Here is a 25,390-nt window from a genome sequence, read left to right as displayed (position 1 = left end):
CCCGTTGCTAGGTAACCAATTGGTTCTTAGCCATGTAAAAATAAATCTAATCCTTCGGGCCAGCCCTAGGAGAGCTGTTAATCAGCTCAGTGGTCTGGTTAAACTAAGATATACTTAACTTAGTAAAACTGAGGATAATGAACCTATCACTAAGGAGAGTTAAGACCCATGAATAAACTCTTTCAAGTTATCTGCGATTTGACAAATGGCAACAATTACTCTATTAGCTAATAATATATACACAATATTAAGGCAATGGATTGAAATTGCTCTTCTCTTTTGCAAAAAAAAAAAAAAAAAAAAAAAACACCAAAATAATGAAAATTTTTTTATTAGGAATAACATACAGTACATAGGGTTTATGAAATATTCTGTATATACATATAGATCAAATTAATATAAATTATCAAAATAAAATATAAAATAAGCTTCACAAACTAGTTTTAGTGAAAGTGGCTTCTAAACACCATATGTTCCACAGGTTTAAAATGCAACCCATGACTGAGATTACCCAAACAAAGTGAAAAACATTCAATACAGTAAAGTAAATAATTCCAAAAACTTATACATTTCAAATACTGAGGCTACACCTGAAAAGTTAGTGTACCTTAAGGGAAGGTTTTGGTGAATTCTCTACCATTCTACAAAAATTAAAAGCACATCTTCATTTTCATAAACTTAAAAACGCCTGGCACATAAATCCTGAAATGTTATATAAGTTATGTCAATAAGTTAGCATCAATGGCTTCTGGAACAGAAAGGATTTGGTTTCATTCACTAATGATACTACTTGCTATATAGTTTAACAACGGAATGCAACTTGAAATAACAATAGTTTATTTTAAAGATTATATAGGCAATATACATTACTCAAGAGACTTAAACAAAACTAATATGTCAACTTAAACTAGAACATCTTGTGCTATGAAGAAGGATGTTGCACTCATTTAAGAAGGGACTGTAAATTTGTGAATGTCTGGTTAGCTACTGGACGAATGGTGAATCGACCACCTTGAACCACTTGACTAGCTTGAACCACCTGTAGAATAAAAAAAAAAAAAAAAAGGCTCAGTGGGCAGTGCACTATTTCATGTTCAAAAAGCAACCACAATTACAGGAACCATAATAAAAACTTTAGGTAAAGTCTATTAAAATTAAAATCCTTCCTTATCATAAATAGTCCCTTGAAGTTGTATACAAATCAATCTAAATTCTTTAAAACTTAAGAGAGAGAGAGATTATTGCCATACTACAGTGTACTGCATGTCGAGTATCCCATACACACCCTGGTCACATTACTGCAATAACCATATTTGATATTCACCAAATTACCAACTTCATTGCTAAATTAACTGCAAATACTAAAATTAACCAAAGAATGTGTGGTTAGAACTGCAATCATACAAACAGTATTTAATACAAAAGTAACAGGCTAATAACACTGCCTTGGGAACACCAGAGATTACATTTGTCAAGTCAAAAACTATAGTTTGTAATCTATTAAACACTCAATAACTATACTGAGAAATGGTCCACTACCTCCCACCTAAGTTTGAAAACAAGGGCCTTATTTTTACCACAGTCAACAGCAGAACCTAGTCTTGTTTTGTCAAACTGTGTCAGCACCCTGGACTAACTCCAAATTAAGTGGGAGAAGTCCAATCTAGTGTCTTCCACAAGCACTAAGTACCTGGGCATGGATAACATGGAAACAGTATCAGCTAACAGGATCAGGCATGTGTCTTCACTTGACTAGCAGTTTCAGTGCTGTCTCAATCTTCCAGTTACATTACGGCAATCCCTGATCAAGCATTTTGTGTCACTGGAGAAGTGGTCTGACACAGCAGCTTTAGACTGCAATCATTCCAATTGCAACTTACAACAATTTTGATGGCAGTGTTTCTATTAGGTCATAACCTTGCATGTCTTGAAGTATCTTCAAAGGAGGCTTGGGCTTATCACATTTCATTTAAGATGTGTTAAACACACACAAAAAAATTCTATTCATTGGGATCAGTAGGCACAATGGGCCAACAGATAACTTTTGCAATGGACATCAGTGATCCTTTACTTTCTACTTCCTCATAACTTCATATGCATTCATTCATTCATGGTAAATCCAGACAAAGACTTCTGGATTTATCAAGTAGCTATGATAGAAGGGCGTACATTCCAAGGCGTTATGAGTGTCCATCAGTTACGTCTCATTTGTTTCCCCAGCTGGATCAGCACCTTCAGAAGCTTTACTACAGTCAAGGCTGTTCCCAAAATGCTTGCCAGCCTTTGCTTGCCATGGAAGCTATTACCAAGAATGGCCCACCTAATTTACTTAAAGGGTTGACTGCATGGTTGTCATTGGAGGAGATGGTTTCCAAAAGCAATTCTGCAAGGAAGGTCTGGCCCTGTTGAATTTGCAAGAGTGGGTTCTTGGTGGTACCAGCATTCTGTTTGCCAATGGTTCACCTTTTGTTGAGGATGCAGATAGGATATACCATTTCATCCTTTCCCTAAGACACAGACAATATTCTTTATTAGTTGGCCAATGTGAAAAAGTATACTGCATTTAAGGATCCTTTCCGCCTTCTTTCAGCTGCTGACCTCTGTGAACTCCAGATCTCTGATCCACTGGTCCTGAACTGTTTCTGTAGGCTTTAGTGTGCATGTTTGGGGAGAAGCTTAGTTCCACAACTACCTGGGTGTACTACCTGGGTGTTATGTCCTCATATGCTTTGTCATCTTCCAAACCTACTCCCGAGACTGTCTTACTACTGACCTTGGTCCTATTCTAGCCAACCAGAAGTCATGCTTACCCTCTTTGCCAGAACTGGGCTCCTTCACACCCTCACTGTCTACAATCACCATTCATCCTAATGGCTGGAGCAGTTCCAGCATAAACCACCCAGTCAAGGCAGTATGAAGTAATGCAGCTCTGCAGTTCCTCAAAACTTGGCTTTCCTCTGGTAGGAAACTGTCTCCATAGGTTCAGGCAGGCTTTAACAACGCTGTACTGTCTCGGACCTTTTGGTCCTCAAGGTTCTTCAAGATGGTTGTCATCTTTCTGTATTTTAACACAAGCCTACTACTGCCAATTTGACTTGTCATATTCAAGTTCTACCCATTTGACCCAGAGAAGACAAATGTCCTAGATGAACAGGCTGCCTCCATGCTGGAGAGAGGGGAAACACTGCCAAAGAAGCTCTAGCATCCTCTCTTTAACACTAAGTTTTGTGAGGTTGGAGACCAACCATTCACTTTTTGCCATCTCAGCTAGATTTTTTGAGTGGCTTTCAGATGGAGACCAAGGAATTTGAAAAAGCCTGGTAAACTAGGGGTGCTTACTTTCATGTCCCTATTCATCCATCAAGGGTGAATGCCCATCATAGTTTGAATATGCTTGTCAAACTTGCCTTTTCTCATGTGAATGCTTACTGTTTATTAAAACTGACTTTTGACTCTATGTTGCTCTATTCTTCACCTGCTTGATATTATTCATCCTCTACTTTTATTCTTTTATATATATTATTCAACTTTTTCTGTTATATAATATACTTATAATGTTTATGATAAATGTGCTGGGCTTCCTTTTCAACCCTGAAAAGGGTCTTACTTGATACAAGTGCCTTGCTCTACAGACAGTAGTTTTATTCTTACTGTGTATAAAACATTGTTTCCAGAAATTTGGTTCCCAACACATTACACACAACAAACCGATTATATTTTATAACATAAAAAAGTTTTTTCATGCAGATGAATAAATCATTCAGCAAAAGGTCTCCTCCAAACCACAGGAGTCTTATTGCAAACAAAAGTCTACACAAAAAGCAAGATAACTGACTGGGACACTCCTGAAGATCCATATGGTGCATGCGTATTGAGACTACCTTCTTTTGTTTAGCACACAGAAGACTGGTGAACTGATGAACCCAATAGCATTTGTGACATGAATACAAATACATAAGATTAATAAGTTTGTATGAATAATTTCGTGTTATGCATAGTAATCTCAATTATTATCAATTGTACCACTGTTATAATTTACTCTAACAAGGCAAGAGTCACATATTACTAGCAGAGGGCTTGCCCAAGGGATCTGTTCTCAGAAGTTAACAACTGGAGATAGTCAAGGTTAACAAATCTATACGCAACAACCAAAATAGAAAAATTTACCACATAAAACAAAGCAGAACTTGGCAACTAACATAAGTGCAGAGACGCTAGAAACATCAAGATGAGTTTTCTCACAACTCTGATTAAGCTCATGAGTATTTTTCACCTTCAGATACCTGACTTCAAACTACAAGTCTTTGACACAAACCTCACAACTGCAGGCAATAACAAACTGAGCACATATACATGTGGTTTGTACTTGATCATGAGTAGACACCTCTTGATTAAGTCCCTATGGTTAAAATAAAGTATCCTAGGGTTGGACTCAAGAATATAATAAAACTACTCAATTTCTCATTTTTCATGGTATCAAAAGATTTTACTGATACTGAATCTACATGTAACAATGACCTATTACAATCCACTTTCCATTTAGTCTGCAGAAATATAAGCAGATTAAAAAAATGTGATTCATGCAAGAACTACAAATACCTAGATTAGTTAAAAAAAAAAAAATCACACCTAGTAAAAATGGCCTAAACAAGGTTCAATATTTCATAAGGCAAAGTTCGTTATCAACATTTAACAGAACCAATTAGGTTCTTACTTGTCAAAATAGATATATGAGCTAAGCCCATAAATTCTGAAGTGTTTCTGTAGGAGCAATTTTGAGTGCACTACTACATGTTTCCAGGTAAACACAATGTGTTTCTATGAGAGTACCTTGTCCTTTGACCATCTAGTGAATGCTTAGGGTGTTAGATTCTGGAATGACATTAAGAATGTGGCATTCAAAGGAAGAACAAAGCAAGCCCATATCTATGCAGAATAGGAAGTAGTCATCTTTATGTGCACCTTATGGCATATATATCAATATTTACAAACATACCATGATAAGCAGATAATTTATGAGCCCTATGTTTGTGATGTTCACTCTACTTTATCAAGAAAAGGGCTTATGCAGCTGAATTAAAGATTATTCATATATCTTATGACTGCCAAGTTAAAGGTTTACATAAGCATATCTTTAAAATTCTCCTCACAGGCCTTCGATGGGTAAATATTTGACCAATTCTTTCTGACCTTTGTAAAGCTGGCAGAACTTGGCACATTTAGTAACCCAAATTAAACTTTGACCCTTCAACTTGATACGTGGATGCAGTTTGGGCACTAACTTGTAGCAGCCTACACATATTTCACTGGATGAACCATCAAAGCTCTTCTTGCTTAGCCTTATCAGAAGTAACATGGAAAAAAACACAACAGTGAACAAAAGCAAAATGCAAAATCTCATTTAAATATCTTCAACTGCTATTTCATGTTTTATATTTTAGCAGTTAATGCCAACCAATTCTTCACCAAGGCTTTTATGGGAATTTATATAAAACTGTCACAACCTAACCTTGAAAATTATTTGAATACAAATGAAGTAGAGACACTAGTTAGTTACTTTCATATAAAACCATTTTATGGAGGAAAGTGGAATTCTCAACTATTTGCGCTTAAAAATACATCTACAGTTTTCTCCTGAACATCTCCATCTTTTCACCATCTCTATCAGGCAGCTTTCATCTTCTTTGAACAAATTAAAATCTTTCAGTTGTGCAAGAAAGCCATCTGAAAATTTATACTGGCCTCCCATCAATTACCCTACCCTGACAGTTCAAGAGGCTACTGCAGCAACTACCATATATACTTCTGTAATATTCAACTTTTAAAGATTTCTTTCCTTGATAATAAGGGGTCGATCATTATATGAAGCAGACTACTGAAAAATGACAAATTTTTAAGTAATTTGTATTTTTCCTAACATATAAACCTGAGGTCTTTACACAGGGGATTTACTTTCAGCGCAAGCTAGAGCCGGCCATTTAACTAAAAACAAGGTGGATATTGGTAGTTGGCTACCGATGGAAGTGGAGGAATCCTCTTTTTGGAGGCCCAAGAAAATCTGGACTCAAACTTACCTTGAAGTATATACTGTAATACTCATTACACAAAATCAAACATTACAAGAGTATATACAGTAGTAAAAATGTACTTGCCTCCTCTTTCAACATATTTAAAGCATGCCTATTAGTGAGTCACTTTGCATTACACATCACTAAAATGTCCAAAATAATCTTATCCAATTTACCTAAATGAAAAACTGACCTAAATCACATTTCCTAAATCATACCACTTGTGACTCCACCTACTAGTGCTCTATCAACAAATGGACATGATGAATGCAGTTTTCCTAAATAGGATACAAGTACAAGTACAAAATACAGCAGTTATACTGAAAACTACAAACAGGACAACAGTAAGATTGCACAAAACTTTTTACACAGGTACACACACCCCAATAAAAATGGCAACAGAAGGAAAGGAAACAATACTTATGAAATAAATCTGAACAATACTTCTTCCATTAGGAGTTTCCAGGTCAAGACAAATATATACATAGGAAAAAACTCCAGTGAAACCATACCTGCACACCACTTCCTCCACCAGCCTGGACAATCTGAAGATTACCAACAGTACCGGAAGCACTGCCTTGGACCAGCAGATTTGTAGTACCTCCTGTTCCTCCCTGAACCAAAAGATTGGCTCCACCAAGCTGGAGACCACCTGCTGGACCTGCGCTAGTTACAACCACCATTTGATGGCTTGGACGCACTGCACTTCCCATGTTACGACCAACTGTCTGCACCAACTGAACTGTCTGCCCTTGAAGATTGGTAAATCCTCCACCTGAATTTAGGATCAAATAATTATTGCATAATTAAAAAAAAATAACGGCACTCCAATCATAAAAGAAGTCAAATCAATCACCGAAGTCCTTTTTACATCATTGTAAGAGAAATCACTCCCTGTTTCATAATACATACATTCCATGAAATAACACCAATAAAATATACCTAATTAACCTGTTTAAAACATCACCTACACAAAATTATACAGTAGAGTATATTGTACCTGTCTGCGCATTGGTAACAGCTGTTACTGCAGGTCGAGGTATGTGAAGAGAGGTTGCTGGCACAGTTGCTATTGAAGTAGTCGGAATAGTTGTTGGCATAGCACTAGTTGCCGACACAGCAGATCGAAGTATCTGTGCCACAGCAGCAACAGAAGTGACAGTTGAGGTGGGAGTGGTAGCAAAAGTGATGGCTGATGTATATGCCGATGATACAGGTATAGGAGCAGCCTGAGTTACAGGTCGTGCTACTGAAACTGGGGTAGGTGAATTTGTCGCAGGTTGCACTGGAGTTACAGTAGGTTTAATATTTTGGGCTGATGCACGCGCCTTCTTATATTCTCGTCGCCATGCTAACCATCTAGCTACCTAAAATCAAAACAGTATTAAGAAACCAAAATAATCAAGGAGTCACACTGTTACAATTGCAAACATGAGTGAACCATCCAAAGATATGACTGTAAATGAAAATAAAAGGGCAGTGAGGTCATAAATCATAAAGACAATGAGTTTGGAAACACTAAAAACATTTGGGGGTCTGAAAAGATAACATAATTTACAGTAACAAGTTATCTGATGTATAATGATCATACAGTATTCATAAAAACTTTAGTTTCCTGAGGCTCCTGCCACCTTCATCATTTGAAATGTAGGAGTCCATTAATTTCAAGATTCTTTGTCAATAAATTCTGTCCTTAAAGATCCCATCTGGCAACTACTTTTGTTCACATTTAGGGGACTACAGTATATATGTGAGTCAGGAATTAATATTACAAGCTAAATGATGCTTGTTCTACCTAGAAACATTACCCAACTGTTGTGTTCCAATAATGCATAATTAATACTCATCTTGTCCAATCTATAAAATGATTAGTTTCCAGCCACCCTCAGCATCAAAATCTATTTGCAGCCAAAACAATCTGTATTTAACTCATTCATGACAAATTTCAATTCACTTTACATATCTACAGTAATGGGAATACCACAGTGACCCAAGACCTTCTACTGTATAATCTTGATCTAAGTACATTGTCAAATACCTTCTTGTTTTCATAATAATGTAAGTTTCATGTAAAATCAATCATCATAAATTTTAGTGCCTTCCTGCTAAATAAGTGATAGCTTTATGTTGGTGCTTGGTGGAGCATGCAGTGGGACTTTCTCTTCTTGAAAGTTTTGCCTTCAGTGGCTGGAGGTGTTCCACACAGCGAGGCTATTTTACTAAAAATGGGTTAGTCAAAAAAACTAGTTTCATTCTAAAATCATTATTTTGGGTTGCTGCGTTACCAAGAGCTTTAGATATGGGAGTAAGGGACTTCTTCGACAAAAAAGTTTCAACCGCTTAACTACAGCTTCATTCACTGTAACTTTGTTGCTCAAAATAAAATGCATTTAGAGGAGTAACGTAACAGATTAGTAAACTCATGAACAAATTTTAAAATTATCCAAATGTAGCTAACTACCAGAATAACTGAAAAGTAACACTTACATCCTTATTATTCCGATCACCTTTATCCTCAAGTTGTTGGTAGTATGCCTCACGCAACACACGAAAAGCCTGTAGTGTGGCATATGGTAACTGTGTTACAGGGTCAAAGTACCTTGCTGGTAACCTGAAACAATAAATATTCCACAATTGAAGACTGCATTTTCATATCCACTGAAATGTTACATCTGGCAACTTAATGTACAAACTTGGAATGATGAGAAACATCCAGAACACTATCTGCAATGTTTTATAAGGTGAAATTAAGTTTTCCAACCCAAACCAATCACTTATTGTGTCTATTTTGTCACAAAATATTTTCCAAAAACGTTCTTTGAAGGCGAGTACTGCACATGCAGTGAGATTAACTACATCTCAGGCTGGAAGGAAGCAAAATGATTACAATAAATGGTTTACAAAGAAAATTTCTTTTAGAAAAAATTAATGTCATTACAAAACTGTTAACTATAATACTCACATCTCAATTTAGGCTGGGAGAATTAGAGTTACCTATCCCAAAGACCAATAACTGAGACAGATTCTGACTAGTGCATTATGACTATTAACAGCTAACTACAACCCTATTTGGAAAAGTAGAATGATCCAAATCCAAGGATCTCAATAAAGACAGCAGCTCAGTACAGAAAAATTAATATATTAGTAAAGATTTTACTATGAGACATACAGTGAAAAATCCAAATGAAGCAATAATAAAGAAAAATAATATAAAGCCAACAACCATGAAATGAGACTCATGAACATCTCTGAGAACAGTGCCCATGAGGAGAAACAACTCCAGTGGAGGGGCAACCAACTCAAGAAGTACTACAGCAATTATAAACAATGAAATCAATGAAATGCACCAAAACACTGGTAACTTATCACAAGTAGCTTAACATGTAAACTATATGAGTATTCTATGTGAAAATTACTAACACTGCTAAGGATATATTATCCTGAGATTAATCCAAACAATAATTATGTACTGTTTAACATTATTTCAAAAATAATTTTGTAAATATTGACTACAGTACAGTATCTAGAAAAGACTTTTCACTTTTACAATCATACAGCCTTCAATTTCTGATTTATGAGGTTTTACTACACTCACCCTGTGATGGGGCACTACACTCACCTTGTGATGGGGCAGACATTCTTTTGTACTACCTTGGGTTTGATTTTACGAAAAACCCTCTTATATGTCCCTTCATTAGAAAATGTAATGAAAGACCTTTCACATTTTTCCACTGGTTTGCTGGGAGTTTTACGCACCAGCTGATTTTCACTGTTGATGTTGGAAGCTTTCAAAACATCTATCGAGTCTCCTAAATGCTCCTGCAAATTACATACACCAAAATTAAGAACTGCCGTATACGTAAATGCATAACTTTAAAGAAGGTAATATTTTAAAAGACAACATCACATCATCACAAAAACTTCAAGGTTCATACATTTAAATTATTGTATAGGTGTGTTCTTTCACCAACCAGCTAAAATATGAAGTTCCTCTCCGGTACAGTTTTGATGTTTATCCCAAAATCTCAAAACCATGTATATTTATGTTTTTGCTGAATGACCCTTATATAATATTTACAGCTTAAAAAATTAATTATCTTGAATTACTTCTACAATCTATAAATGATTACTCTTTCTAACAATGCATTTAGTTCCGTAATTGGATGGTATAAGTGTCCCTTGGCTAGCTGACTGTGTTACTGCTACTACTTATTTATGCATTAGTGAGAAGGGAAGGAATATGAAAAAACAATGAATATGATAAAGAATATATGATAAAAGCTCAATTACAAAATAAAAAGCCTTAGTTTTGAAATACAGGTTGTCAAAAACATTTTCCACACATGCTGAATGCCAAAAACAACACAAGTTTGACAGTGACAATGAGGAAAATAGAGGATGAAGATCACGGAAAAGGTATATATGAATACTTGTACAAAATCTTTGACTGAACTTTTATTATACATTTCTCATGATATTCTTTATGAATTCCTATTCTTTTCTGTTCATTACCAATGAATAAACAAGCAGTGGTAGCAACACACTCTCAACTGACTAAGAGAAACTCATACCATCTGTGGCAGTAGCTACTGTAGTTGGTAGCAGTGGTAGCAGCTGCTATGGGTGGTGCATGGTGCTGGTAACAATATAATACCCTGGGCTTATGATGATGCAACATTTTCTTCCCATTTATTCACTTTTTCAACACTCTGCTGTTACTGAGTTGTATGCTTTGCTTTCTACAACACCCAACTAATGATGGAATATTTCTAGGGTTAAAAAAATATGTAATTCCACAAACCACCAAAAATCTTTTACAAGTGAAATTCCTTTGTGACAAAGGATGGGAGGGAGGGGTGTGTGGGTAATCATGATAATGTTACAAAACATTCTTACAATAAACAAGTTCCTACACTGCAAAATTCCTTTTATGCAAGGTTGGTTACAAATTATGGAATACAGCTTACTTCACACAATAACTTATGAACAGGCGTGTTTTTCTAATGCTAAAATGATGTAAACTAGGAGAATGTAATACTTAAAAAAAAAAAAAAACTTTTGGCTTACCATGTAATGAGGTAAAGCTCAAGTAAAATAATTGGTATTTCCAGGTATAGACAGCCAAAAACTAAAAAAATTACATCATTCAAATGTTGTAAAACGGAACAAATGAAGTACAGGACTAAGTAGCAGGAGTCAAAAATACCTGTGTATCCACATCAACACTAGGTTCTTCGGTTTCCATTTCTTCTGATTTAATTTCTTGAATAAGAGGCATTGCAGTTGACTGATATCGAATGAATGCTGTTGTGAAGCCTCGTCGTACAACTTTGGGTTTCTTACGATCCAATTCAGCTAGTTCATATTTTTCTGCAAAAAATTTTAATCATCTTTTTAATACCCGAGAAAAACCTTCAACCTTGATTTTTAGGAAGACCATAAAAAGTTCCATCTTACGAAAAATGGGGAACGCCTAATTAGAATCTAACAAAAAAAAAAAAAAAATACTCCCTGAAAATATTTTGCCTAAAATTTCATAATTATGCAGTTACACAGCAGAAAACACAGTCAATCAATTAAAAACAATTCATCACTAACAACAACCAATGATGATAATGGCTTCTTTCATTATAAAAATTCAAACAGGTCTCCATGTTTCACCCTTTCTCCTTTAGAGTGTTATCTGTGTCACAACATTTAAATGAATAGGAAATAGAGTAAAAAAAATTCCAAATAAGTAATGTGCAGTAATAAAAAAAAAGCCTTGTCAAAATTTACATAAATAATACATAAGGCAAAAATGGTCTCTTTGTGTGACAATACCATTACAGGAATAAACACAATGAAGGTAGTCAATATAAAATCAAAACAATCTAATCACAGAATAAACTTAAAAAATACTTCCTAACGTCTGTGATAGCAATGACCTAATCTTAATATCTGTATTCCAACAAACTTTCATCATAAATAGTGCTCTGAAAGATAAGGTATGGACAGCTTGCAATTCAATTCTTCAATTCCTTGTTTCAACTAAGAACTGGATTTATATACCATTAGGCTCTGTCCCAGTCAAACAAGTGATTTGTTTAAATTTTAATACAATCCTTGCTGCTGTCTTATGATGAACTTTTGGAGTGTGCAATTAATCATGACAAAACCATTTCTTTTCTTCTTTAAACAGAATGTGGGCTCATCTACACAGGAATATGAGGATATTCTATTTTCATGTTGTCTTACCTGATAACCCAATTAAAACAGAAATTGAAGGTGATAGCACCATTCCCAAAATGCTTCTTTATTTCACTCAATAAAAAAAAAAAAAAATTAAAATCAAATTTCAAGATGCCTTGGAGTTTATGTCTTGTATCTTATCTTCTCAAGAATTCCTATGATAAACCATGATTAAAAATGTTGAAATACATACAGAGCAGATACAAATATAATACTAGCAGCATCTGATCCCCCAATGATGGGAAACTGATGTTTGTATTTCATACCATAGAAAGATTAGTTTTCTCCAGGATTTCCAATTCTGTATAATTTGATAAATTCTGAGATGGAAAACGTGAGCTCACATGAATATAGTAAGAGAGGAAAAGTCATTTTACCTAAAGACTTCAGATTAATCTCTTCTGTTATCTTGGCTTCTTCCAACAGTTCCTCTTGGGTCAGTCTTGGATACAAAGGCACCTTGTCTCTCTTCTTCATTGCCCTCCTCCTTTCAAGATCTGCTCTCTCCCTCTGTCGCTTCACAGTTTCCGCTGACTTCAGCTGTGTTGACTTTCTAATACCTTTTTTCTCTGAAAGCAGAAACCAAACCACTGTAAACATGAACTTTTCCAAAAGAATACATATTGATGATGATGAATAACCATATTGGTTATAACTAGTGACAATTATTTATATCTGAATGATTTAATAAAGATATACAGTAAACCACTGGTATTCACATTCTCATGATTCGCAGACTCATGTACTGGTGGATTTCTCTGTAGAACGTATCTACCCATTATTCGCGGAAACTTCACCCTTTCGTGGTGTTTTTCACTGAGAAATATTCACTAATTACTGTATTTTCATATAATTTTCATAACTAAATGCACTTTTTGTGATAAAACTATTAAAATAATCAGGTATAAGCATTTTTAAAGGGTTTTTCTTGTATTTACACTATCAAATCAGCCAGTTCTAAGTGTTTTTAGAGGGGTTTTAAGTATTCGTGGATTTTAGCTATTTGCAGGAGGGTGGGGTACGCATCCCCCGCAAATACGGGGGGGGGGGTTTAATGTACATGTTATGCTTCAGTAACAGCAAGGTCTGTTATCCAACTATACTACCTCAAAATATAATTTCTCTTATTTAAAAAAAAAACTCAATGGGATCATGAAAGCAGTTTACAAATTTATCTATAAACTTTAATAAAAACTGTCAGATATTCAAGTTCATTACTTATAAACTATCAGTAGGAATAAATAAAAGGATACACTTTGCCTTTATTTTTAAGAGATGAGAATGCATGTACTGTAATACTAACAGGTATTAAAGGAAATTCATAAATACATTATTATTTTACCTACCTAAAGTTACAGGGTCAAAAGGGCTGCTCTTTTTTGGCAGCTTCTTCTCTTTAACCTTTGGCACAGTGTCCTTTGAGACGGGTTTGGGTTCCTGAAGATTGAGAAAATTCTAAATATTTTTGTTTCTTCCTAGTACAATCCTCTTATTTTACTTATGCATATCATACAGCAGCAGGAAAGGGCTGGAGTTACTATTTAAGGAAGAATAATTTCATCCTACAGCATTTGCCCATTTTCCTGTGTCATCACAACTTATTCCTTAGCGTTTGCAAGCTGTTGCAGAACTGTTACAACTGGCTGGTTATGACTCCCAGTCGAGTAAGAAGTTTGCACATTTGAAACTTTAATAAGCATTTATGAATTCTGCATGCATTCATCAATGAGCAGACTTCTTCATTTACTTGAAAAAAATGTAGAAGGGAAACTTCTGAATACTGTACTGAGAGAGAGAGAGAGAGAGAGAGAGAGAGAGAGAGAGAGAGAGAGAGAGAGAGAGAGAGAGAGAGAGAGAGAGAGAGAGAGATGTTCTACTGACATGTCTAAATCCTGTCATATCATTCTACAATCTTTTCAATAGTCAAGGATTTTAGAACTGAAATGCCTAGGGACACTGCAACTGCAATTTGTAATTGATGGATTTGCTTTGAACCATTACAACTTACCTTGTAAGCTTTTGTTACTAGCCTTCCTCGAGGTTTCTTCTTCTCTCCTTTACCATCGTCCTCCTGATCTGAGACAGGCTCGTCATTCTCATCAATACTGAAGTCAGAGTCAACTTCATCATCCTGTTCAACTTCTGACCTAAAAATCAAAGCAGCACAATTATAAATAATTAAACATAACAATGTTACATAGCACTGTAAGAAAAAAGGCAACTCTATCCTTTTACTTGTTACTCTTATGTCCCTTCCTACTCTGAAAATTGAGTACCTATCATTATGATAAATCATATGTATAATTTTCAAAACTTACACTGAACATTACTTGTCTAGCTTATATATACTGCATCTAGAATCTGAGTGAGACTTCTTTACAACTCAGCATAACCACTAAGCTTTCTACACTGAAAAGTACTTTGGCTAGAGCTGAGGAAAATACATACTCCTTCCTGATATGACAACAAGCAAAATGTTGAAGTAACATCTAATTTTTCTCAATTTCTCAATCCCAGGGATTCCTTCTTCAGAGTATGGGTCACTACAATGACCTTATATCATGAAGTAGATCTGAACATTTTTTATCCTAATCATCTCCTCACTGAAGTTCAAAATATCCTGCTACAAACTTCTCTCAGTTCCATCCCAAACGTGCAGTCAGCACCCTAATTGCTTTGTCTACAAAAATACTGCTAGGCTGAAGGACCTCTACATCTCCCCCTCCATAATACTATCTACAGTATCTCAATATTCTAAATTCTAAGGTTATTGTTTATATGTTTCATTAAAGCTCAAGATGCAGGTAATTCAGAACACTTAAAACTGTATGCAACAAAACACTTTTATTTTGAAATTACCTTGGCAAGAAATTTATTAAAATTGAAGTTCTTATAGGCTTGTACAAAAGATCTTTCCTTATCTACCCTGATTAACAGAGGCAATTTAAAACTTACTGATAGTCAATGTCATCTGCTTCTTCCTCAAATCCACCATATGTCGTTTTGTAAAAATCATCTTCCTCCTCCTCCTCCAACAACTTAGCCATCTTTGTTCCAGCATTGTTGCGACGGTCACGAGTAGCAGCCATTATGATAACCGATCTGTGAACAAAAACTTCCTGTAAATGTATATCACACTTTTGATCAAACTTGATCAATAAGATCAGCTTTTATCATCTTGCTACAATTTCCTATCCTGTGGTCAGCAGCTCCTATTACACATACACTCCAAAAGAATGAAATACCATAGCATCCACTCTTGAAGGAACAGAACAGGAGTTATAAAAAAGATCTAAATGGGATGGAATATAGAGTTTAGGCCAAAGGCCAAGCACTAGGGCCTCTGAGGTCATTCAGTGCTGGAAGGGATATTGAGAGTAGAAAAGTTTAAAAGGTGTAACAGGAGGAAAACCTTGCAGTTGCACTATGAAATCATTGTTAGGAGAGGGTGGATAGCATGATGGAAGAAAGGTATGAATGGAGGTACAGTAGAAGGAATGAAAGGGGTTGCAGCTAGGGGCCAAAGGGACGCTGCAAAGAACCTTTAGTAATACCTACAGTGCACTGGTAACATTAATAAAGAATTATAATCCACCACCCATTTCATGATCCCTAGCTAGAAGTGTTATCAAATTCTTTTAGGACAACCTGTCTAAGCTAAGAGGGGGTGACCTTCAGGGCCTCAGGTTTTAGATGCACCTGTAGCCACCAACAAACATGCATCAACCACAGGGGAGGGTTTTTTATTTTCTGATGAATTTACGGTCAGCAAGGGGAGGGTTTCTTCATTTTATGATGAATTCATAGCCAGTAAATGGAGAGTTATCTTAATTTTATAAGTCTCTTGGAGTGCTGACAACACAGTATCACATCAAGTCAAACATTTGTATGAAAAAATATGGCTGTTTTCACCAATTTTAATTTTACAACTAAACAATCTGGAAGTTATGATGAAAAAAACGTGTGGTTTTCACACTGGTCAACCTAACAAACTTCCACCTTGGGAAAAATACGACAACCTATCATAAACATATAGCCCATTGTTAGGCAAAGAAAGAGATTTAAATTTTCTCTACAGAATATTTGGACTGGCCTGCATGACGTTAAATAAAATCATAATGCATCCCAAATGAAAACTAAAAAAGACAGGGTAACTAATACACTTACCTTCAATGGTTTTTGTGCACCTTCTTTTTCAAACATTTTCCCAAAATCCTTAAGTGCATGTGCAGTAGCCTTGCTTGCTTGCTATCTTATAATGACCCAACCAGATTAGGACAGCTACAGAGAACAAATCACAATGTATTCTAATGACTTCTTTATGCTACCAATACCATACGTATCCTACACGAAGATGCTCTCACCAAATCAAGCGTTGGTTTTAACAAAGTATACATCCTACTCCTCAGAATATACCACAGAATGAATGCAACCCCACAGAAACAGCTGCTTCTTGACAAACTGCACAGTAAATTGTGGTACAAATTTACAAAATAGATATACTGTATAGAGTTTTCTAAATAAGCTATAATTCACCTACAATCTAAAACTATCACTAAGTAGAAAAATAAAACTACTTAAATACCTGTCCTATAGCACATGATTTTTGCAATGAAAGCATTCCAGTACAGTACTATGAACACCACTGGTACACAGTACTGCATTTCTACTAAACATATTGAATGCATCATAATTTGTACAATCTTTTGCATATGCTGTAAACGTTCAAACAATGAAAAGTACTACCGCAGTATAACTAAAAATTTTGTTTAAAGCTATATCACATTTATAACACATAAAATAAAATGCTAACCACAAGACAAAGAGAGAAATATGTAAGAACATTATAACAGTACAGATATGACTTCCAAGTAAAGACATACTGTATTCCCATGACCTCCAAGTGGAGGCATTCCAAAACGATAACTTTATGTTCTCTTCCACGCCTGCACAAACTAAACTCAAACAGAAAGGACACATAAGGACACAAACTAACCAAGTGCTCACACACTGTATCCCTGTGCAAATCTTGGAACTCAGTACTTAATGTTGAGCAAGATAATTTAAAGACTGGAACAGAAACAATTTTTATTTGTCACTGGCTTTTTTAGCATCCTCAGAAAACCTGCCAATAACTTGTAAGACGGAGTTCATTATAGATTCTACATTTCTTTCAGGTACACCACACTCTAGTATATCTTGGCAAGCCTTCTCATATCTCTCTGGATTCTCTGACTGAAATTCTTTGGCTAGGGGAATATCTTCTTCCTGGTTGAGTTTGGTCAGTTTCTTACTTAACCTATTAATTTCTTGATGCAAAGCTCCACTCAGTAGCTCGGATTGGCCTTGAGCTATGTCTAACGATCTTTCCAGCTTTTCCACTTCATCCTCAATCACATGAACTCTCGCCTGATTTGCTGATCTTTTACCTTTCATTTCTCTAAACTGAGACTTCATTCTCAGAACATTGGCGGACAAACCTCCAATTTTTGACGAACCACTAATTTTCTTATTATTTTCTTGGCTTGCTTTACTGGATTCTAATGCAGGCAAACAATCTTTATCCAGAAATTCCCTTAAAGCCTCCTCAGAGCTAAGCATTCTACAGATAAGAGTTAAAGTAAAGCAAGCTTGTAGCAAATATTCAGAGTAATTTGTTTTTATACCATAATTGTGCATCGTTTCCTCAACTTTCTCAGTGAAAGTCTGAATATCAATTAAATTTTTAGTGGATGAAATTTTTGCATTATCCTGTCTCCAGCAATCATACATGTGTAACAACTCACCATTGGTCATGTAACCCTTGTCAGTATTATAGTTCATATTAAAAAGATTATGGGGTGAATTTTCCTTATCATTTACTTCATCATGAAATGCATTACCTGCTTTTGAAACACCAGCATCGTCTGCAACTCTTAAACCCTCACATGCATTTAATTTTATTGGAAAGCCCACTGTTTGCTGAAATGTTGGCTGCTGCCAAATTAGCTTATCCTGTGGTTTTCTAGAAAATCTACCTTCCTTCAAAAATCCCTTCAAGTTTTTAGGACATTGCAACTGATTTTCATCAACCCAAATAGCTTTCTGGGGTCCAAACCCTTTACGACGCACAAGGTATGAAACCCGTTTCTTTGAATTTTCATCCAAAGTGCATCTGTAATCGATTATTTCCTCAATTTCATGTCTCTTACTCCATTTACATTTTTCCTGAACTTCAGAACTAGAAGATGCAATAACTTCACTGTAAGGCGAAGATTTCTTTTTGGATTTACTTTTATTAATAAGCATTTTTATTGAAGCCCCATATTTGGCATTCTGCTGTTGTCTTATCATTTTCTTTGATTTCTCTTGATTTTCAAAGTCCCTTAGATCTTCATCAGAAGAAATATATGACTCATCAATCTTTAAGCTTCTTTCACTGGAAGAATCTGAAAACTCTCTTTCCCCATCTTCAAGATTTCTTGTTGCTGTGGGCCTATTATCATCTGTAACACTTCCATCTCCCTCACTCATTTCCATTGTATTTCTTCGTGATGTCTGAGTGATAGAGACAAGATACTGAATATCTTCCAGCCAGTCATCCTCTAAGTACATCATGGCATCAGCTTTGTTTGTATTCCACATTTGCCTATATTCCTCATACAGTTTAACAGAAGAAGACATCAAAGTCCCAGCTGGAATGCGTATTGTTTGCACCTTCCTTTCTTCCATTAGTTTCATGACATCTTGCAAAAGATCTGTGACAAATACATTATTCCCAGTCTTATGTTTATTGTTCAACCAATTAGCATATAATAAGACAATATCTGCTCGTGTGACAGAGCCTTCCTTGCCTCTTGCTTTTTCAACCTCTTTATCTACAACCACCTGGCCATGCACTTTACTGACATCTACTTCAGATAATTGCTTTTTCTTCTTAATATCACTGAGTTTCTTTATATTTACCACATTTTCAGAAGTGGCGTCAGTTTCCCTTTTTTTCTTTTTCTTTTTCTTTGGTTTGAAAATGACCTCACAAGTGTAAGTGGGTGCCTTCTCTTTCTTGATTTTCCTTAATGAATCAGTCTTATTCTTGGTCTTGGGATTCTTCCTGTTTGGTGTTCTCTTCAAAACATTGTGTTGACCAGGTGGGAAAATGAACTCTTCCTGCATCCGGGCATAATTTCCCTCTTGCTTCATCAAAGGCTGAAACCTAGCAACCAGATTCAAAATACTGTCAAGATATATCATTTTCAAACGTAGCAATCGATCTGCCAGTGAGGTCATAGTACAGCCCATTAATTTGTAGAACTTAATCAGCTCCACAACTGCCCCTCTAGTAAGATATATATCTTTGGGTTCCTGGGAATTTAAATCTTCAACAGTCAGTCCAGCAGCCTCACAATGCTCTCCTAAATAGTAACCAATATCGTTGAAGTGTGGAGTAATACGCCCGTCACAAATACTAAAAGATACTCTAGGGTCCTTCCTTGCTAAGAATTCCAAGGCCATACCATTTGTTACACGCTTCTGAGGTTTACCAGAAAAACTTGCAGTAGGCTGTTTATAATTATCTTGTAATTTTTCATAAGGTTTACTCAATTTTAACTTCTTAGGGGAAACCTGAGGCGTAGGTTCATCATAAAATTCAGAAACACTATGATACTCCTTCACACGAGCACTTAGCGTTCGCTCTCTTTCACTTCTCCTAACTTCACACGGTTTTCCTTCCAAATGTTTCACCTTGCCAGAATCCTTTTCCTTGGAAGCTCTATTGCTTGCACTATGCAACTGACTATCACTGTACCTATTACCAATTTCAGAATAAAGTCCCTCACTGTTTTGAACAGTGTTTGAAATAACACTCTCATTCCATCCCTGTTCGCTTTTAACAAATATATTTTCAATATTTTCTTCAGTTTTGCATTTCAGCTCTTCAACTATTTTATCTTTCACATCTTCACTGAAGGTTTCATTAACCATTTTATCATTCTGAACAGCCTTCATTTCTTGACAGTTTTGTCTTTCCTCATTTGAACTCAGTTTATTTTCATTCTCCTCTCTTTCCGACAGAATTTCTCTGGAAGCTCCAGCAACTTCAGATGTGCTGGAATCATTTTCATCACTGAAATAATTTTCATTATGACTACAACTACCAACGCTCTGACACTCATCATCTTGACCATTTGTCTGATAATAATCATTCCCAGAATGCTCGTGTTTCTCAATATCAGTAACCTCCTCTCCATTGCCAGCAGCTTCGTTTCTCTCATCCAAGCTTTCTGCCTTGACCTCAAGGCAGGGTCCTTTCTCCCCTAAAATGGTCTCTGCTCTTTCTGCATCTGCCAAGCTTACTCTATTTTTATTTTCCATCACTGTTTCCTCCTTGTGGCATTCATCTTCCTTGGTTTTAACTGGACTTATAATCAGATTTGTCACACTAGGCTTGTCATCTTGATCTGGTGGTCCTGATATCTTGTTCTTCAATTCAAGTTCCCTTGTTTTATCATTTTCATGAACTGTTTCCCTTTCAGGATTCTCTTCATTGGTATCCCTAGCATTTTCTTGATTTGCATCCAAATCTGGCTTCCTTGAAACTGAACAACTTCCACCCTTCTTTGGTGAATCTACTTTACCAACCTCTTTATTCATAGCCACCTCCTCTACGGCCTTTTCTTCACCATCAATTTTGGGTTTTATTTGAACAACAGTTGTGTCCATCTCTTTATCATGCTTAATATTCCTGCTATCATCATCTTTGAGTATATCATTATCATTACCAGATTTCACCACTAGTTTTCCATCCAAAATATTTTTGCTCATACTTTCAACAGAAGACTGCTGATTTCTTTGCTCCTCACTTGGATGACCAGGTAACCCCTGCTTGGCTTTACTCTTCAACAGAGAATTTCGAATTCTTGATTTTGTCTGATCATCAGTTTTTGGACGAGGAAACAGGAACTCTTCTTCTATAAAAGCAGCAGGATGATGTGATTTTTGAACCAATTTTGTAATTTTAACGACCAAACTTACAAGATTTAAAGAATTCAAATTCTTTAGTTGTAATAACCTCTGAGCCAAAGAAGTTACTGTACAACCTCGATCACGATAAAAACGACAGAGTTCAATAACTAGTCCATTTGTTATCTGTATGTCTCTCTCATCACAAGAATTTAGATCGTTAATCGTTAAGTTGGCTTTCTTACAATGCTTTCCAAGACATTCATCTGTTTCTGTGAAATGTGGATATACAGTATTTTCTCGACATTGAAATGACACTCTGCTATCAGATTTCTTTGACTTTTTCAATGTATTATTAGTGAAATCAACTGCTCCAGTATCTAGATGACTACGTCTGCGTCCTCTCTTTGACTTTCCTGAACATACACGCGATGCGACTGACATTCCCCCCTTTTCCTTACTAACCGTGCCATGTCGATAACTCAAGACATCTACTGAACTACTTCTATTCCTCTTACTGGGTAAAGGACAACCTTCACCAAGACTATTTCTACCCTTCCTTTTACTGACATGTTCCCTGACATTCCATGCAGTACTTTCAGATTCGTCTGGCTCCTTTTTAATAAATGCAGGAAGAATAAATTCAATAGCATCAAATTCCTGGAGTTTAAGATGACCTCTCTTATTACCTGCTAGAGTGACCATCAAAGCTTTCCGGCGTTTCATTACCGAACGAATCTTACTTATATCTGCCTCTGTTGGCTCAACATCCAAGATACCATGAAGACGCAATATCCACTTCGCTACATCAGACTGTTCCCAATTAATCTTTTTGGCAAACTCAGAAAGTTCATACACTATACCATTAACTACAGGAATATTTTTGGTGGTCATACTTTCCAACCAACTTATTGTGCAACCTACATTACTACAATATGGTCCTATCAAATCTTCATCTTCATAAAGATTATTTGCTTCTTCTTTAACTTCAATCTCTTCTTTTACATCTACGTCTGGTGCAACATATGTACGGTCAGTTTTCTCTCTACCACCCCTAAACCTAGAAGACACACCTTTCTCACTCTGAGACTGAATATCTTTAGATCTTAACTGCGGTGCTATGACAAGACACTGTTGTTTCCCTTTACCTTCATAGACCACTGCAGAAGGTGAACTGTTGCTATGCATACCTAAGCCTAAAACAGGTTTGTTTTGCTTGCCATCTGCACTGGGCTTACCTTGGAGGGAAAAGTTTTTGTTTCTTTTAGAATGTGATGATGTCCCTGACAACTGACTAACATTTTTACTTTCTTTGGAACCAGGTCTAGATCTCTTGGAAGTGCTAGGTCTGACCATCCTATTGAGCTCTGGCATGCTATCATTAGAATCTTCCATGCATACACCTAAGTCATCATAACATTTACTCGTTTTCTGCCATTTCCTAATATACTCAATCTTCTGCTTTCCCTCGACAGCCTCCGCGCTTCCTTCCGAAAACCCATCGAACTGAGAGTCATCACTGTCGCCAGTTTCCTCGTCAGTAAACCCTTCGAACATAACGGGGCCAAACCCCTCAAATGTGCTCTCACTGTTATCAGAAAATCCTCCAAAACTGGAGTCATCGTCATCAGAATTGTTATTGGAAGTGCCCTTCTGGTCTGGGGGTTCCTGGGGCATAGGGCGAATGTAAACAGGTTTCCCATCATCTCCTTCTGCCAGATAGAGCGGGACGCTCCCTACAACAACTGGGACAAACTGTTCCCCCGGTGATCTTCCTTGGGGGCAATTGTCAAAATCGACCTCGTCCTCCGATAACACTAACACTACATTGTTCGAGTTATCAGCTTTCTCGTCAAAACCCTCGGCAAAATCCTCTTCGAAAGAGCTACTTGCATCATCCTCGACGCTGAACGAGGAATTCATCGTGAAAATGGTCGACTTCTACACAACTTTAACGGCGTTAGAGAAATCATTAGAAACCTCTACCGTAAAATAACAAAAGACAAGCATAGGCTACTTATTCTGGGTGCAATTCCACATGTAACCCTGGCAAGACAAGAACAACGTGCACTCGGAGATGTTGAATACAGATACAGTTCCCCTTCGCAGTTGCTGTTACACACGTTCAGATGTAAACAATGTCAGAGATGAAATACACTCAAGTACAAAACGCCCATCCCGCCAAAACATCATGCATTGTTAGGAATATGTCAATTTCTCGCTGTTCTTTTTCATTTCTTTCCAGTTCAGTGTTGTCCAGAGATATTCAGAGCAGCATCGACTTACCAGTTAACGACAAAAAGATGTTAGATCGCCTTAAATATTGCTTTAATCTCGGAAGATTACAGACATAACACAATCACAACACAGCCACGGTTATGGGAAAATGTCCGGACAAAATTTTTGGGTCAACAACTTTCATAAACGTTCAGTAGTAAAGGAATGTGTTCTAACTTTACCATTCATATGTCTATAAACTGCAAGGATAAAATAAAAAAAATTTAATGCTATACCTGATGGAGCAGCTTCGGGAATTGTGCAACCCTCTAGAATTCCTACATGTTTCGACAGGACATAGCATCATAAAATAAAATGTCTCTACCTAATGAAAACAAGATTTTCAATAGCTATGTAAAACAAAGAAATGGAGACTAAACATTGTAAGGTGAAATAAGTTTTGATGAGAAATATTTCATGGAAGACAAGTTCATTCTTCATAAAAAAAACATTACCTTTCTTGGCAGCCTTGGAAATATTTGGAAGTTAGAAATTTTGACCAAATCACATGGAATTGACACTCCCTTGAATAACCATTCGAGAGTAATAAACGTGTTTGCAATTTCTTGTGTTTCCAGGCTTCTTCAGTTATTTATTTATTTACTTATTCATTAGCGTATTTGCTGGGATACCCTTCCATTCTCTGTTAGTTCCATTAGCCATTTTCATACACACACACACACACACACACACACACACACACACACATATATATATATATATATATATATATATATATATATATATATATATATATATATATATATATATATATATATATATTATTTTTTGTCGCTTGGACACAGGAGGATTCAACCTTCATACTCGTACAAGAGAAAAGGAATGAACGAATGAATGACTGGATGCATGAGAGAATGAATAATGAATGAATGAACTATAAGACGTGTGCCTCGAAATGCCTCACTGAGCCTGAGACCTAAACTATTCCTAGAGGCTGTAAAGCCTATAGAATGAATGGCCACCTGCTTCTCTTCCAATCCTTTCTCCTGTTACAATTGGATGTAACTCTCTCTCTCTCTCTCTCTCTCTCTCTCTCTCTCTCTCTCTCTCTCTCTCTCTCTCTCTCTCTCTCTCTCTCTCTCTCTCTCTCTCTCTCTCTGGATAACAGTATCAGCGAAAATCGCCTCATGGGTTTTTTGCAAGTCCAGGAAACATCTTGTAATCGATAAAAAGTATTGAAATAACTTTGATATCAGAACTTTGCCTTTTTTGTTCTAGTGAGAAGTTTCCATAAGACGACAGTATATGATATCTCAAGCATTCTATAACTGTATGAAGATATTTGTATTTTATTCTATTGAAATTTTCTACTTCCGGACTTGTGGTCAATTTATTGAACCCCAAGATTTTGGCTGAACCCGTTTCATTTCATCGTCTGTATACAGGGTCAAAAATAAATATGGATATTGCATTCATAAAGAGACTAATATGGAGCAAGCGGTTTAGTACTATCGCCGCTGTTGGCACTGCAATGGCCTCTATCGGATTTGCTGATTACAAAAGCTTTGAGCATCGTAGGCAGAATCTAAAAGAACTTAAACAAGATTTGGAAAACTAAAGAAAGAAAAGGAAGACTCCATTGAGAAAGCAACAGGCCTTGAAAATGAATTACGAGAAAGATAAAACAAGTAGACTCAGAAGAAATAAGGGAATTAACAAATCATTATGAGGGCGTAGTAATAACGGAAGACAGTGAACCGTTTGACGGAAATTTTGCAAATGCCTTACATCATGGAAATGAGATGGAAAAAGTAAGAGAATCGGAGGAGGGGAGGAGGAAGATTAACTCGTTATAATGATAAGATTCATGAGATGATGGTCCACTACATCTCGTTTTTCTTTTGCAAGAAAAC

General features: G+C 36.2%; 1 protein-coding gene across 4 annotated transcripts; it reads right to left on the bottom strand.

Annotated features, from left to right (window-relative positions):
- Window positions 1-315: 315 nt before the first annotated feature.
- On the bottom strand, window positions 316-23,739 carry YL-1 (Vacuolar protein sorting-associated protein YL-1). Of its 4 annotated transcripts, none has more exons than XM_067122627.1 (11): window positions 23,526-23,739; window positions 15,255-15,401; window positions 14,308-14,446; window positions 13,646-13,736; window positions 12,677-12,868; window positions 11,275-11,438; window positions 9,688-9,887; window positions 8,556-8,679; window positions 7,069-7,435; window positions 6,581-6,843; window positions 316-1,039 (listed from the first exon to the last, which is right to left on the bottom strand). In XM_067122627.1, the coding sequence occupies exons 2-11, from the start codon at window positions 15,386-15,388 to the stop codon at window positions 944-946; spliced, it is 1,770 nt and encodes a 589-aa protein (XP_066978728.1). In that variant the 5' UTR covers window positions 15,389-15,401; window positions 23,526-23,739; the 3' UTR covers window positions 316-943. The 4 variants fall into 4 exon arrangements, 3 of the variants coding, with proteins under 3 accessions (XP_066978728.1, XP_066978725.1, XP_066978726.1); XM_067122624.1 differs by lacking the exon at window positions 23,526-23,739 and adding an exon at window positions 23,257-23,294; XM_067122625.1 differs by lacking the exon at window positions 23,526-23,739 and adding an exon at window positions 16,467-20,730.
- Window positions 23,740-25,390: the final 1,651 nt, after the last annotated feature.

The sequence above is a fragment of the Macrobrachium rosenbergii genome, chromosome 20 (genome assembly GCF_040412425.1).
Source record: "Macrobrachium rosenbergii isolate ZJJX-2024 chromosome 20, ASM4041242v1, whole genome shotgun sequence".
Taxonomy (NCBI): domain Eukaryota; kingdom Metazoa; phylum Arthropoda; class Malacostraca; order Decapoda; family Palaemonidae; genus Macrobrachium; species Macrobrachium rosenbergii.
This window is presented reverse-complemented; position numbering and strand designations above follow the sequence as displayed.

What these genes read in the sequence shown, in the direction of transcription:
- YL-1 (XM_067122624.1), bottom strand. Translation starts at nt 23,279, where the DNA reads ATGTGGAATTGCACCCAGAATAA. An exon ending in GTGTTGATGTGGATACACAG is followed by an intron (nt 9,888 to 11,274) that starts GTATTTTTGACT and finishes TGTAATTTGCAG; the next exon opens with GAGCATTTAGGAGACTCGAT. An exon ending in AATGTCTGCCCCATCACAAG is followed by an intron (nt 8,680 to 9,687) that starts GTGAGTGTAGTG and finishes TTATTGTTTCAG; the next exon opens with GTTACCAGCAAGGTACTTTG.